We start from the raw sequence: 13,936 nt of genomic DNA on the forward strand, positions 1-13,936 counted from the left end.
GGAGTTTTCAAAGGAGGTTAGAGAACTAGACAGAGGAAAGAGACTAAACTCTGGGATCCACAGCCTGAGATAAAGAAAAAAATTATATTTGTTTTTTTTTTTTTTTTTTGAGACAGAGTCTGGCTCTGTCGCCCAGGCTGGAGTGCAGTGGCCGGATCTCAGCTCACTGCAAGCTCCGCCTCCTGGGTTTATGCCATTCTTCTGCCTCAGCCTCCCAAGTAGCTGGGACTACAGGCGCCCGCCACCTCGCCCGGCTAGTTTTTTTGTATTTTTTAGTAGAGACGGGGTTTCACCGTGTTAGCCAGGATGGTCTCGATCTCCTGACCTCGTGATCCGCCCGTCTCGGCCTCCCAAAGTGCTGGGATTACAGGCTTGAGCCACCAAGCCCGGCCTATATTTGTTTTAATTAAATCTGTTGTGCTTTCATACAGTCATCCTGGCTAAAACGGCATCTGTGAAATGTTTGAAGAGAGACATTTGATAGAGCTAAAAGGAACAATGTAAAAATCAATATTTAAATCAAGACCTTAAAAGAGAAAATGGTGAAAAAGAGAATTATGGTCAGGATACTAACAGAAAATTGCCTATGTACTCCTTTTTCAGGTTTGAAATATTTAATATTAACATACAAAAAATATGCTTTCAAAATTAGAAGTATTTATTCTCTTAGAAAAAAATATTAACGATTACTAAACCAGGAAATAGAAGAAAAAAAATTAAAATCTGAAATTAGATAATAGGGTAACTTTTGGAGAAAAAAAGAAAAAAATAAAAAACCTGAAAATAACTGGGAGAAAATCTTAACACTCCTAGATTTCTGAAGGATATATACTTTGAGATGTGACAGAAGACTTTTGCTCCAAGATCAACTAGTTAACCCAAATTGTCAGAATGAACCCCACCAACTTATTTCTAAGCAAATGTAGAAAATGCAGAAGGACATGAAGAATCTCTCTACTTAAGGCATCCAAAGAAAATGGCACATGAAAGAGCAACCCTTCTGAAGCAGTTTGGAGAATTTAAAAAAAGAAAGAAAGCAGGAGCAACCAAAGGACAGGCAGCCCTAGGCCCTACCAGAGCAGTCAGGCCTGCTTTTACAGCCCCACAGCAGGTGAGGAGTGGGGACTCTGCTTTTACAGCAATGCAGCACATAACCTTTTAACATTCCAGGTTAGTGTTTTCCAAAGCATGAGCTCAAGAGTTTCACCCTTGATTCTAGATTAACAGATAGTGGATTACAGAAAGACCATGCATGTGCCAAGAGACAAATGGTAACTTGTCACCATCAGATGAATAATTTGGCCTGGTTAAAAATCCAAAATGCCAAGGTACTGGGAAGCAACATTGTATTGTGAAGTTTGGTTTTGGAGTTTCTTCAAATGTTCTTTGGGATTTCTTCACAGACTCTATAACAGGATGAGGAGTCAAGATGACCAGATTATCAGTGCTAAAAGTTATCTTACCTCCTTTTTTAAACTGTTCATTTCCCTCCTCCTTTAGTCTAGTGCTCTCTTCTCTTCTTTTCTGAAAGAGATCGGAGAATTACATAATTTCTCACAATATTATTATAAGCAAACAAAAAGGTGAGCTTTCTTTACACACAAGCCTATTTAATAGGCAACAGTCTGACTTTTGAGAACTGGATCAGTTTCACCAAAACCTTGTACAGTGTTAGAGGAAAAAAAACACATGACCATCGGGCTAATTATCAATTTCATTCTTGATGTTTAAAACAAAAAAACGTAGGTTTTCTTGGCACGTCCCTTGCTTTCTATGTTTCTGGCTTTTGCACGGAATGATAATTATAGTATCACTTAATTTCTACTTACTCAGAAATGAAACTAAATAACATACCCACTGGTGTACATACCAGTGTAAATTCAAATTCTAGCTTCCAGTACTTACTAGTTATGTGACCTTGGACAAGTTTCAGAATCTTTCTGAGCCTTAGTCTCTTCATTTAAAAAATGAAGCTTTAATAGTATTATGGACTACTGTTTAATGGATTAATGTAATAATATATGTAAAGCTGCTCATACAGTGACTAGCAAATAAGGGCTCAATAAAAAAATAAGCTATTATTTTCTGTGAAATAAGTACTTTAATCCTTATAGATATAAGAACCCTTCATGGTTTGTGTCATGAAGGAGACACAGTATGCTAGGAGAGCACATTCGCGGGGACAAGCCATGTCTGTAGGGTTAGGGCAGTATACTGTTAGCAGGTTAACACAGGAAAATGTGAAGAAACCTAAATAAATTAGTCTGTCTCTTCTTAGCTTATTCAAACAACACAGAAACTCGCACAGATGGCCAAAAACTCATCATATACAAAGGCTGAGAGAATATTTTCCTGCAAAGCCAAGTAGGCACATGCTGAGTGTGTGCACTTTCTTCTGGAACATCTTAACAATATAACTGGCACAAGCCAAACCAGAAGAGTCTGCCTGCCTGCCACCTTTTGACAGTGCTTTAAAATAAAAACAACAAAACCCCCCAAAACAGAGAATCCTCCCAAAGTCCCCCCTTTTTATTTTTTAAAGAGATAGGGTCTCGCTATGTTGCCCAGGCTAGAGTGCAGTGGCTATTCACAGATGTGATCAACACACTATAACCTTGAACTCTTGGGCTCAAGTGATCCTCCTGCCTCAGCTTCCTGAGTAGGTGGGACTATAGGTGCACACCACTGTGCTGAGTTCTTTCTTCCTTCTTGAAGCTTCTAAGTAATCTCAAAGGGAGGAAATACAGTTTGAGCAGGGTATTTAATGCACAAGAGAAGCCTGGAACCTAAACAACTGGTCTTTTTAGCATTAGGAACTGATATGGTCTGCCTCCCTACCCAAATATCCCCACGGGTCGAGGGACGGACCCTGGATCATGGCGGGGTTCTCCCATGTTGTTCGCATGATAGTGAGTTCACTCTCATGAGAACTGATGGTTTTCAAGTGCCACACTTTAAAACCATCAGCTTCCCCTTCACTTTCCGCCATGATTGTAAGTTTCCTGAGGCCTCTGCAATCATGTGGAACTGTGAGTCAATTCAACCTCTTTTGTTTATAAATCACCCAGTCTCAGGCAATTCTTAATAGCAGTGTGAAAACGGACTAATACAGGAACCAAAGTAAAAATATTCTTTCTCTGGAAAAGATTTGTCAATATGCTATTGATGAGACTGGGTATTTCCCAAATGTCTTATTATTACACTGCAGATTAAACACAGCACTTGACGAATCTCAATGAAGAAACTAAAAGGTAAGTATAGAGTGAATCTAATTTTTATGGTATGTACTATGTGCCAGACACATAGCAGATACATGTAAAAATTCATTTTAAGATATAATGTATCTGAGGGAAGGGCTATTCTAAAGGAATTCAGAAAAAAATAAAATATAAGAACATGGCCATATTTACCTAGTACTACCCATAAGAAAGATGCTTGGATTGTAATGATCTCTACTGTATTGATTAGGGTTATTGGATGCAAGCAAAAGACTATCTTAAGCAAAAAACTTTAGGGGGCAGGCTTACTGGAAAGACATCAGCGCTCACAGAATCAATGAGAGGCTTAAAGAATGGGCTTAGAAAGCAGGTAGAGCTTGGCTGGGCATGGTGGCCCACGCCTGTAATTCCAGTACTTTGGGAGGCTAAGGCGGGCGGATCATGAGGTCAAGAGATTGAGACCATTCTGGCCAACATGGTGAAACCCCGTCTCTACTAAAAATACCAAAAAAAAAAAAAAAAAAAAAAAAAAAAAGTAGCTGGAAGTGGTGGCGCATGCCTGTAGTCCCAGCTACTCAGGAGGCTGAGGCAGGAGAATTGCTTGAACCTGGGAGGCGGAGGTTGGAGTGAGCTAAAGTCGTGCCACTGCACTCCAGCCTGGCGACACAGTGAGACTCGTCTCAAAAAAAAAAAAAAAAAAAAAAAGAAAGCAAGTAGAACTCAAGAAGGCTCTGTCAAGAAGCAGAAGCAGAATGCATGAGTGTCTTTTAGTGAAAGACTTGCCAGGACAGGGCTGCGATGGTAGCAAATCAACTCTAACCATTCCATTTTCTTTGCTTCACTCAATCTAGATTCAAGGTCTTGGTCAGAAGCATCTAATATATGAAGCATCGATCACAAGCCTTGGTTGTCAGAGCATGAAGTGAGAGACATGGGGTACTGCCACTCAATAAGATCACAACACAAGAGAATTCCTCCAAACAGGAAGGGGTATTGGATGCTGGTGAGCGAAGACAACATAACAAATTCAGTTAACAGTTATTTAAGAAACAAATTCTTCATAGAGGGGTTAAATCATCAAGTTACTAGAGCTTAATGCCCATCCTTTAGGAGTTTTCAATTTCTTTAGCATTAACTGTAAATCTTAAGCTACTTTCTGATCTATAATCTTCTCTTCAGAGCCAACTCATTAGGAATCTTCTATGAACACAGATGAATCAATCAGACCGCCAGATTAGGCTCTTGTGAAGTATGCGTGTGTATGTGTATTCATGTTTTAGGAGACCAATCATTCTTTGGGAAATTTATAACATCAAGTTACCAATGGGCAAAGCCAAGAAAGGAATTAGTGCTAAGGGCCAGCCGGAGCAGCCAGCTCAAGAAATACTCACCGTGTCTTTATTTTTATTTTCAGAGACAGGGTCTCCTTCTGTTGTCCAGGTTGGAGTGCAGTGGCACCATAAGAGTTTACTGTAACCTTGAACTCCTGGGCTCAAGCAATCCTTCTGAGTAGCTGGGACTACAAGCATGCATCACTGCCTGCCCCTAGGTAATTTTTTTCTGTTTTTAGTAGAGATGAGGTCTCACTGTGTTGGCCAGGTTGGTCTTAAACTCCTGGGCTCAAGCAGTCTTCTCACCTCAGCCTCCCAGTGTGTTGGGATTATAGGTGTGAGCCAGTGTGCCCAGCCCTCATCTTGCCTTTCTAACTTGAAGGACTGAAAGTTGAGCTAGCCAAGCGAAAGGCTCCAGAATGTAACTCTGAGGTTATTATTATTATTTTTTGAGACAGACTCTCACTCCATCATCCAGTCTAGAGTGCAGTGGCGTCATCTTGGCTCACTGCAACCTCCACCTCCCAGGTTCAAGTGATTCTCGTGCCTCAGCCTCCTGAGCAGCTGAGTTTACAGGCATGCGCTACCACACCTGGTTAATTTTTTGTGTTTTTAGTAGAGATGGGGTTTCGCCATGTTGCCCAGGCTGGTCTTAAACTCCAGGCCTCAAGTGACTTACCTGCCTCGGCCTCCCAAAGTTCCGGGATTACAGGTGTGAGCTGAGGTCAACTACTCTTAAGTAAGGCATCCCATTGTTTCAACTGATAAATCACAACCCAGTGGCCCACTTAGTAGTAAACACTGAAAAAGAACTGCTGCTTCCCTCTCCACAGATTGTGCAAATTAAGAGTAATGCAATTATCAGTACCATGCTGAACATCTCCTTGGAAACAGCTAAAAATAGCACTTTGAGGAGAAAGTTGAACTATTTCCCAGCTGTGCCGAGACTGAATTGATGATCCCAGTACAAAGACTGGAGTTTTTTTCTGCTGAATATATTCTTTCTCCAAAGGATGACAGGCATATAGTACAATATTACTGGAATCCGAGGATAGATATGATAAATAGCGTATAGGTCTTCCTTAGCGAGCTAGGTGCCAGAAGCACTCACACATACGTGAGCCGGCAGTGCTGATACTCTGCAGCACTATCAGGGGAGTCTTTCCAGGTTCTGTTCTATGAACAGAAGCTTCTAATGTGGTTAAAGCCCTTACATACCTCCACAATGCCTTTTAACACATTCCAGAGAGGCCTCACAGGGAAATATCTGATCTTGAATTATACTTCTATAGAAATGGAAACCAAAGAAATTTTATAAGGCCCTTTACTCAGTACTTTCTTCTCCATCACTGAAAACTTAGGGGGAAATAGTGACATTATCCTGCATTGTAAATCATCACAGGAACTGCCAAGGAAAGCCCCAAACAGACAATGCTCTCAATGAATGGAGCTTATTTGAAAAGTTACTACCACAACTGTAAACTTCTCAACTTGGTATTCAAAATTCATTACAACCTACACCAGTACAGCGCTTCACTGCTGAAAATCTGCTGTCACATACATTAGCTCATTTGTTTTTCAAGATAATTTTGAGAGGTGGACATGGAGGTCTTGACTCATTTTACAGATGAGAAAAATCAAGATTCAGAAACCTCTTGTTCACACTACATCAAGCTTCTGTTCCAACCTACTCAACCTATGCAACACAAGTCCTCTTTGCTAGACAGTCTGATCTCACTATTGTCTCTCAAAGCTTACCATGCTTTTCCCTCATCCCATTTGTTTGCTTATGTGTCCCCCATGTCCTTCCATGGAGTATCTCTTTCATATCCTCCTCCCAACTCTCTCACACCAAATTTTCTGTAGTTTTCAAAGTCTAGTACAAACCATAGCTCCTCCCTGGGGCCACCTTTTACTTCTTTTCCCACATTATCTTTCTTTGAATGCAGACTATATACACTGCTTTTAATTTTGTAATACAAAAGCACTGCAAAAAATCTGGAGTGTTACTTAATGCTTAAATGGTTTCATGTGTTGTAGAAGCTTTTTGGCCCTCAGACCTGGGCAGAAGAGTCTTTCGTCAAGGGCCCCCTCTTGTGGGCCCCACCCATATCCCATACGGCCCTTTTAAACTATGCTCCAGGTAACTGAGTTCTCTAGGATTTCCAGTTCAAGCCTCCCTAGCCCACTTCCAGAATCTGCGTGGGTATTTTACCTGGGTTTATTTAACTTCGTTGCAGGTTTACGTAATATTCTGGGTGTAGTATTCTGTACTTTGCCTACCCTAGATCTGGCCATATCTCCAAGAAGTCCTAGGTCAATTTTTACTTACTTACTTACTTATTTAAAGGCAGGGTCTTGCTTTGCCACCCAGGCTAAAGAGATCATGGCTCACTGCAGCCTCAACCTCCTGGGCTCAAGCAATCCTCCCACCTCAGTTTCCTCAGTATCTGGGACCACAGGTGCATACCACCACATCTGGCTATTTTTTTTTTTTTGTAGAGATGATGGGGGGGGTCTCACTATGTTGCCTAGACTGGTCTTAAACTCCTGGGCTCAAGTGATCCTCCCACCAGAGCCTCATAAGGTGCTGAGATTACAGGTGTGAGTCACCCCATTCAGCTGAGTGCTGGATTCTTTTAGTGTGGAACAGTGTTTAGAAACAAAGATCTGGTGTCAGTGTGTTCACTGTTACCAGGGTGTTACTGCTTTTAGGCCCTCTCAGTGAAGAAACCCAGGAAATACATCTTAAACAAAATGAAACCCTTATGAGTCCAAAGAACACATACAAGTGAAATCCAACAACACAGGGTTCTTCCTCACATTCCTCCACAGTGAAAACTCTGGTTCTCAGAAGAGTGACTTTATTAATTTGCTCTATCCTACAATAAACAAGAGTTCCAAAATTACTATACAAATATCATTACCAACAATGAACCTACTATGTAAAGTTCAAGGTTTTGTAGCAGTCAGAGTCTGTGTCCAAAGTTAATGGAATTATCTTTTCTATATAATCAATTCATGATTGTTATGTAATTTGTTTCTGTTTACAGTCAATTTTAAGGCTTGTTTTTTTTCTCATCCTTTCTGGTTTAATTTTATTTTTTGAAAATAAAAAAAATTATTTACACAGTTCAAAAATAGGTGGAATTTCTGATGTGGTGAAGGAAGGAGGTTGTCAAAATCCTTTTCCTTAAAGCCAACTGTAAAACTGGACAGGCCAGGGGCAGTAGCTCACACCTGTAATCCCAGTACTTTGGGAGGTCGAGGTGGGTGAACTGCCCGAATCAGGAGTTTGGACCATTCTGGGCAACATGGTGAAACCCTGTTTCTAGCAAAAAGCCAAAAAAGTTAGCCATGTGTGGTGGTGCGCACCTGTGGTTTCAGCTACACTGGAGGCTGAGGTGGGAGGATCGCCTGAGCCCAGGAAGTTGACGCCATGATTGTGCCACTGCACTACAGCCTAGGCCACAGAGTGTGGCTTTGCTTCAAAAAATAAAAAGAATAAGTAAACTTGAAATTGTATTGGAAGAAATTATCCAAGCTGAAGAATGAAAACAAAAAGACTGAAGAAAAATGAACAGGACCCTCTTGACATGAATGGAAGACCCAGAAGAAGGGAAGAAAGAGAAGAACAGAACAAATGTTTGAAGAAATAAAGGCTGATAACTTTAAAATTTTGATGAAAAATGTTAATCTAAAGATCCAAGAAGCTCATCTCAGTGAACCTCAAGTAGACTAGAAAGATCTACATCTGAGGACACCACTGTGTCAAGAGTGATGAGAGATAAAGAGAAAATAAAGCCACAAGAGAAAAATGATAAAAGACAACAAGACTATTAATTTCTGGCATCTCACCAGAAACAGTGGAGGGCAGAAGGCAGTGTAATGATATATTTAAAATGGTGAACCAGAAAAATTTTCAAGACAGATTATATGTTTAACAAAACTACCTCAAGATGAAGGCAAAATAAAGACTTTCACAATGAACAAAGGGAATTTACTGCTGTGAATCCTGCCTCACAAAACATATTAAAGTCCTTCAGGCTGGAGGAAATGACAGTAGATGGTCACTCAAAACCACAGGAGGAAATGAAGAACACCAGAAATGGTAAGCAGATATAAGACTCTAATGTTATTTTCTCTCTTCTTTAATTTCTTTAAAAAACAAAAGATTATAAAATGACACTCAGTGGTTAGGTTTACAACATATATTGATATACTGTACATGACAATGATAGTTCAAAGTGGAGGACAGGAAATGGAGCTATGCTAAAGCAAAGCTTCTATCAATACATTTCACTGAAAATAAGTAGTATTAAACTAAAGTAGGGCTGGGCACAGTGGCTCCTGCCAGTAATCTCAGCACTTTGGGAGGCCAAGGCAGGCGGATCGCTTGAACTCAGGAGTGTGAGAACAGTTTAGGCAACGGCAAAACTCCATCTCTACAAAAAATACAAAAATTAGCTGGGCATGGTGGTGTGCACCTGTAGTCCAGATACTCAGGAGGCTGAGGTGGGAGGATCACCTGAGCCCAGGGAAGTGGAGGCCACAGTGATCCATGATTGCGGCCACTGTACTCCAGCCTGGGCAACAGAGTGAGACCCTGTCTCAAAAACAAAAACAAAAACAAAAACAAAAAAATTCCGGAAAACTAAAGTAAGACTATAAAAAGATGTGCATTACAATTCCTACAGCAACCATTAAGAAAATAGCTAAAAGTAAACATAGTTAATAAAATCCAAAGTATTATAATAGCATGCACAAAATATTATCTAATACAAAAAGAGGCAGTAAAAAAGAAACAGGAATAAAGAATACATGAGACTTGTAAAAGACAAATGACTAATGTAAATCCAACCATATAAATAAGCAGATTAAATATGAATGGACTAAACAACTCAAAGAGCAGAGATTATCACACTGGATTTAACAAGATTCAATCATATGCTGACTATAAGATGCATACTTTACATTCAAAGATATATACAGTTTGAAAGTAAAAGTATAAAAAAAGATACTGTGTAAACAGTAACCTTAAGATAAGTAGCTGAAGTGCTATCAGACAAAATAGGCTTTAAGACAAGATATATTACTGGAGACCAAAAAAGGGGATATTTCAAAATGGTAAAAAGGTCAACAAATTGGGAAAATATAACAATTATACATGTATATGTATCTAACAGCAGAACCATAAAAACATAAGGAAAAACTGACTGAATTCAGAGGAGAAACAGACAATCCAACACTAGTTGAAGATTTCAATACTCCAATATCAGAAATTGCTTAAACAACCAGAGGTACAATACACACGGAAAAACATACAGAAATGTACCACTTAGTACACTGTTGCAAAATATACATTCACAAAACTACTATACAAATTAAGATAGAGAGCACTGCCAGGACCTCAGAAGCTTCCAGTGTACTCCTTTCTAAATTCTCTCACCCCGACATCCCTAGCCAAACAACTTTTCTTCATAACTTGAAGGAGTTAAATAATTGAGGTTGTCATACTTCTATAACATTGTGGAATGTACGCTTGCAACCTTTAGAAAACGAAGTATCTAAAAATGATTTTTAAGAGATCTTCTATATTCTATTCTAGACCTGAAATATTTTATGGTCTATGTTCATTGAATTTTAACTTAATAGCTATAGTTAACGTTCCTGATTGCTCTTGTCCGCTAGTTATTTAATCCTTATGATCCCATTTTATGCCAAGTTAAATGATAGAGCTAGGACAGATCTAACATTTCCAAGTTAATGTTTTTAGGTGAGGTGGTGCACACCTTAGTCCCAAGTACTTGAGGGACTGAGGTGGGAGAATCGCTTGAGCCCAGGAGTTGCATTGGCAACGAAGCTAGACCCTGTCTTTTAAACAAAACAAAGCAAAACAAAACAAAACAACAAAGTTCATGCTGTTAACCACAAGACCATACTGTCTTCCACAGGTGTGGAAATAAAGAATTGTTTGCAGGAAGTAGAACTGAGTAACGCACAGAAACTGCTGCAAAAAGGTGAACACACAGAACTTATATGCTTCGTAGTTCTAAAGAAAAAGTCACTTGTAATTCCCTTGGTGTCAAGAACTAGGGCATTTGAAAAGAGGATGACACTGCTCCAAAACATGTTATTTAGTTCCAGAGTTCTGATCTATAGTCATTTTGAGACCTATGTTAAAAATAAATCTCACTGGGTGTGGTAGCCCATACCTGTAATCTCAGCACTTCGGGAGGCCAAGGAGCGTGGACTGCTTGAGCTCAAGAGTTTGAGACCAGCGTGGGCAACATGGCAAAACCCCGTCTCTATTGAAAAACAAAATTTAGGCTGGGCGCAGTGGCTCACACCTGTAATCCCAGCACTTTGGGAGGCCAAGGCAGGTGGATCACCTGAGGTCTGGAATTTGAGACCAGCCTGACCAACGTGGTCAAACCCCGACTCTATAAAAAATATAAAAATTAGCCAGGTGCGGTAGCGGGTGCCTGTAATCCCAGCTACTTGGGAGGCTGAGGCAGGAGAATCACCTGAACCTGGGAGGCAGAGGTTGCAGTGAGCTGAGATTGCACCATTGCACTTCAGCCTGGGTGACACAGTAAGACTTCGTCTCAAAACAAACAAAACAAAACAATAAATAAATAAAAATACAAAAATTAGCTGGGCATGGGGGCTCATGCCTGCAGTCCCAACTACTCTGGAGACTGAGATGGGAAGATCACTGGAGCCCAGGAAGTCGAGGCTACAGTGGAATTATGGAATCATGCCACTGCACTCCAGCCTGGGGGACAGAGCAAGACCTGGTCTCTAAAAACAAAGCAAAACAAAACAAAAACAAACCTTTCCTCACTGAATCAAGGGCTTGGACCACAGGACTTAGGTTGTTCTATTATTATTATTATTACTTTTGAGGTGCTAGGATCACTTGAGCACATGAGTTCAAGATCAACCTGGGCAACAAAGCAAAACTCCATGTCCTAAAAAAAAAAAAAAAAGAAAAAAAAAATTAGCTGGGTGTGACAGCAAGTGTCTGCAGTCCCAGCTATGAGGGAGGCTGAGGCAGGAGGATCACTTGAGTCCAGGAGTTTGAGGCTGCAGTAAGCTATGATCATGCCACTGTGCTCCAGCTTGGGCTATTCTAGTCTCTCTTAAAAAAAAAAAAAAAAAAGAAAAAAAAAGACAAAGGAACTATCATCAACTAGAGAAAACTAAGGCGACATGAAAACTAAATGCAATGGGTCCTGGAACAGAAAAGATGACGTTCATGGAAAATGTGATGAAATCTGAATAAGGTCTGTAGTTTATAGTGTTGTAATAATGTTTATTTCCTGGTTTTGATAACTGCACTATGGCTATGTAAGCTGTTAAAACTAGGGGAAGCTGGAATCTATCTTTTGCTACTTTCTAAAAAAATGTTATTTCAAAAATAAAAAGTTAAAATAGAACTCTCCACCTGGGAAATAATTTTTGTCTTTCAAGAGCTAAATACAGCCTCCAGTAAGGACTTGAAACTCCTACCTCAGAAATGACAGTTTTTCAACATACTTATGGCACATAATGTGCAGGCACTGTGCTAATGCACACAGCACAGAGAAGGCTCCACCCATTTCTCCCCGACACTTACATGCCAACCAGAGTATACTGATAAAACACGAAACTACCTAAAATAAAAAGGTAAGCATAGTTACATGTCTTCCTGGTTGAATTATAAGTTTCTTGACAGAGAAAACCATATTCTTCAAGAAAACTTTAGCCTGGGCAACATAGCAAGACTATGACTCTACTAAAAATAAAAAAAAATTAGCTGGGCGTGGTGGCTCATGCCTGTAGTCCCAGCTACTTGGGAAGCTGAGGTGGAAGGATCACTTGATCCCCGGAGGTTACAATGAGCCATGATTGCGTCACTGCACTCCAGCCTGGGCAAAAGAGCAAAAACCCTATTTCAAAAAAAAAAAAAAAAAACCAAAAAAAAAAAAAAACCAATTTTGTCTTTTTTTTTTAGACAGAGTTTTGCTCTTTTGCCCAGGGTGGAGTGCAATGATGCAATCTCAGTTCACTGCAACATCTGCTTATCGACTTCAAGAGATTCTCCTGCCTCAGCCTCCTGAGTAGCTGGGATTACAGGCACATCCCACCATGCCCGGCTAATTTTTTTGTATTTTTAGTAGAGATGGGGTTTCACTTTGTTGGTCAGGCTGGTCTTAAACTTGGCCTCAGGTGATCTGCCCGCCTCGGCCTCCCAAAGGGTTGGGATTACAGGCGTGAGCCACCGCACCTGGCCAATTTTGTCTATTAATTGCAGGTATTAACAAATGTCTGCTGAATGAATAACTCAATTTCTAGAATTACCCTGAATCTATAGCATATGTGGGTTAATTTTCATTTAACTAACAAAGAAATAAGGGTGGAAACTATTACAAGTGTCCCTTCTGAATAAAATTAGCAAATCAAGGATATAAACATTATAAACTGCTTTGCATAAAGAAGATATTCTATAAAGAAGACAAATTACTTTAAATGCTAGTTAGGATGAAAAATGGTATACTAATATTGCTAAGTGAAGACTCTTCCTGTAAAGCAAATATCCATGACTTGGCTATAATCTTACCTTGTCATTTCCTATTTACTAACATAGTACTCCTATCTGCTTAGATTACCCAAAGATGCCTGATTCCATGGCTGTGTAACTCATTCAATGAGCTAAAACTCATAATACTTAGTATGTAGCCAGAAATTGTGCTAAGAGCTTCAAATGGATTGATTCACTTGCTTAAAATATTAGAAGTAGCTTGAATTTAATTTTTTAATGGACAACAAAAACACTACCCTTCAAAAAACCCAAAAATCCAAGCTAGAGAACTTCAACTGATATAATTTAAAATCCTGGGGTAGCAAGGCAAAATGTTAGAAAGTGCTCCTCTAGTCTCTTATAAATAAACCACTCTTCAACAGACTACAATGCAGTGGCTGAGTAGGGTATTTCTTTTACTTTAGGTCAATGAATACAACATAAACACACTTGACTTGGAGCTTACAAGTGTATATCCCACCTATCATTATTAAATAGTAAAAACTTGCATGAAATACATTTAAACAATAATCTCATATTTAAATAATCCTACAGTAAGCATATGCTCAACAGACAAACGTATAAAACCAAGACACTCGCTCCAGCAAGCTTATGTCCATATTATAAATCTATCAGCAGCTCTCTGCTGCCCTCTGCAGTTTTGTGAAGTAATTGCTACAAAATAAAACAGCATACACTTTAGGCCAATCTCAGTACCCAAGAATCACAGTACCCAGAGATCAATCGCTGGAGTAAAAGAGAGAGTAAAGAGAGCTACATACTTGCTCAATTGCTGGAAAATGGAGGCAAATGCAACAAAA

The 13,936-nt window shown here is 39.6% G+C and overlaps 1 protein-coding gene across 2 annotated transcripts in view; it reads right to left on the reverse strand.

Moving 5' to 3' along the window:
- The window catches only part of TTC1 (tetratricopeptide repeat domain 1), a 56,655-nt gene that overhangs the window by 29,508 nt on the left and 13,211 nt on the right, over positions 1 to 13,936 (reverse strand). For both annotated transcript variants that reach the window (XM_008015183.3, XM_008015185.3), the window contains exon 3: positions 1,464 to 1,524. In XM_008015183.3, the coding sequence (XP_008013374.3) occupies positions 1,464 to 1,524 (61 nt within the window). The remainder of the gene's footprint in view (positions 1 to 1,463; positions 1,525 to 13,936) is intronic.

Source organism: Chlorocebus sabaeus, chromosome 23, assembly GCF_047675955.1.
Source record: "Chlorocebus sabaeus isolate Y175 chromosome 23, mChlSab1.0.hap1, whole genome shotgun sequence".
In the NCBI taxonomy this organism is placed as follows: Eukaryota; Metazoa; Chordata; class Mammalia; order Primates; family Cercopithecidae; genus Chlorocebus; species Chlorocebus sabaeus.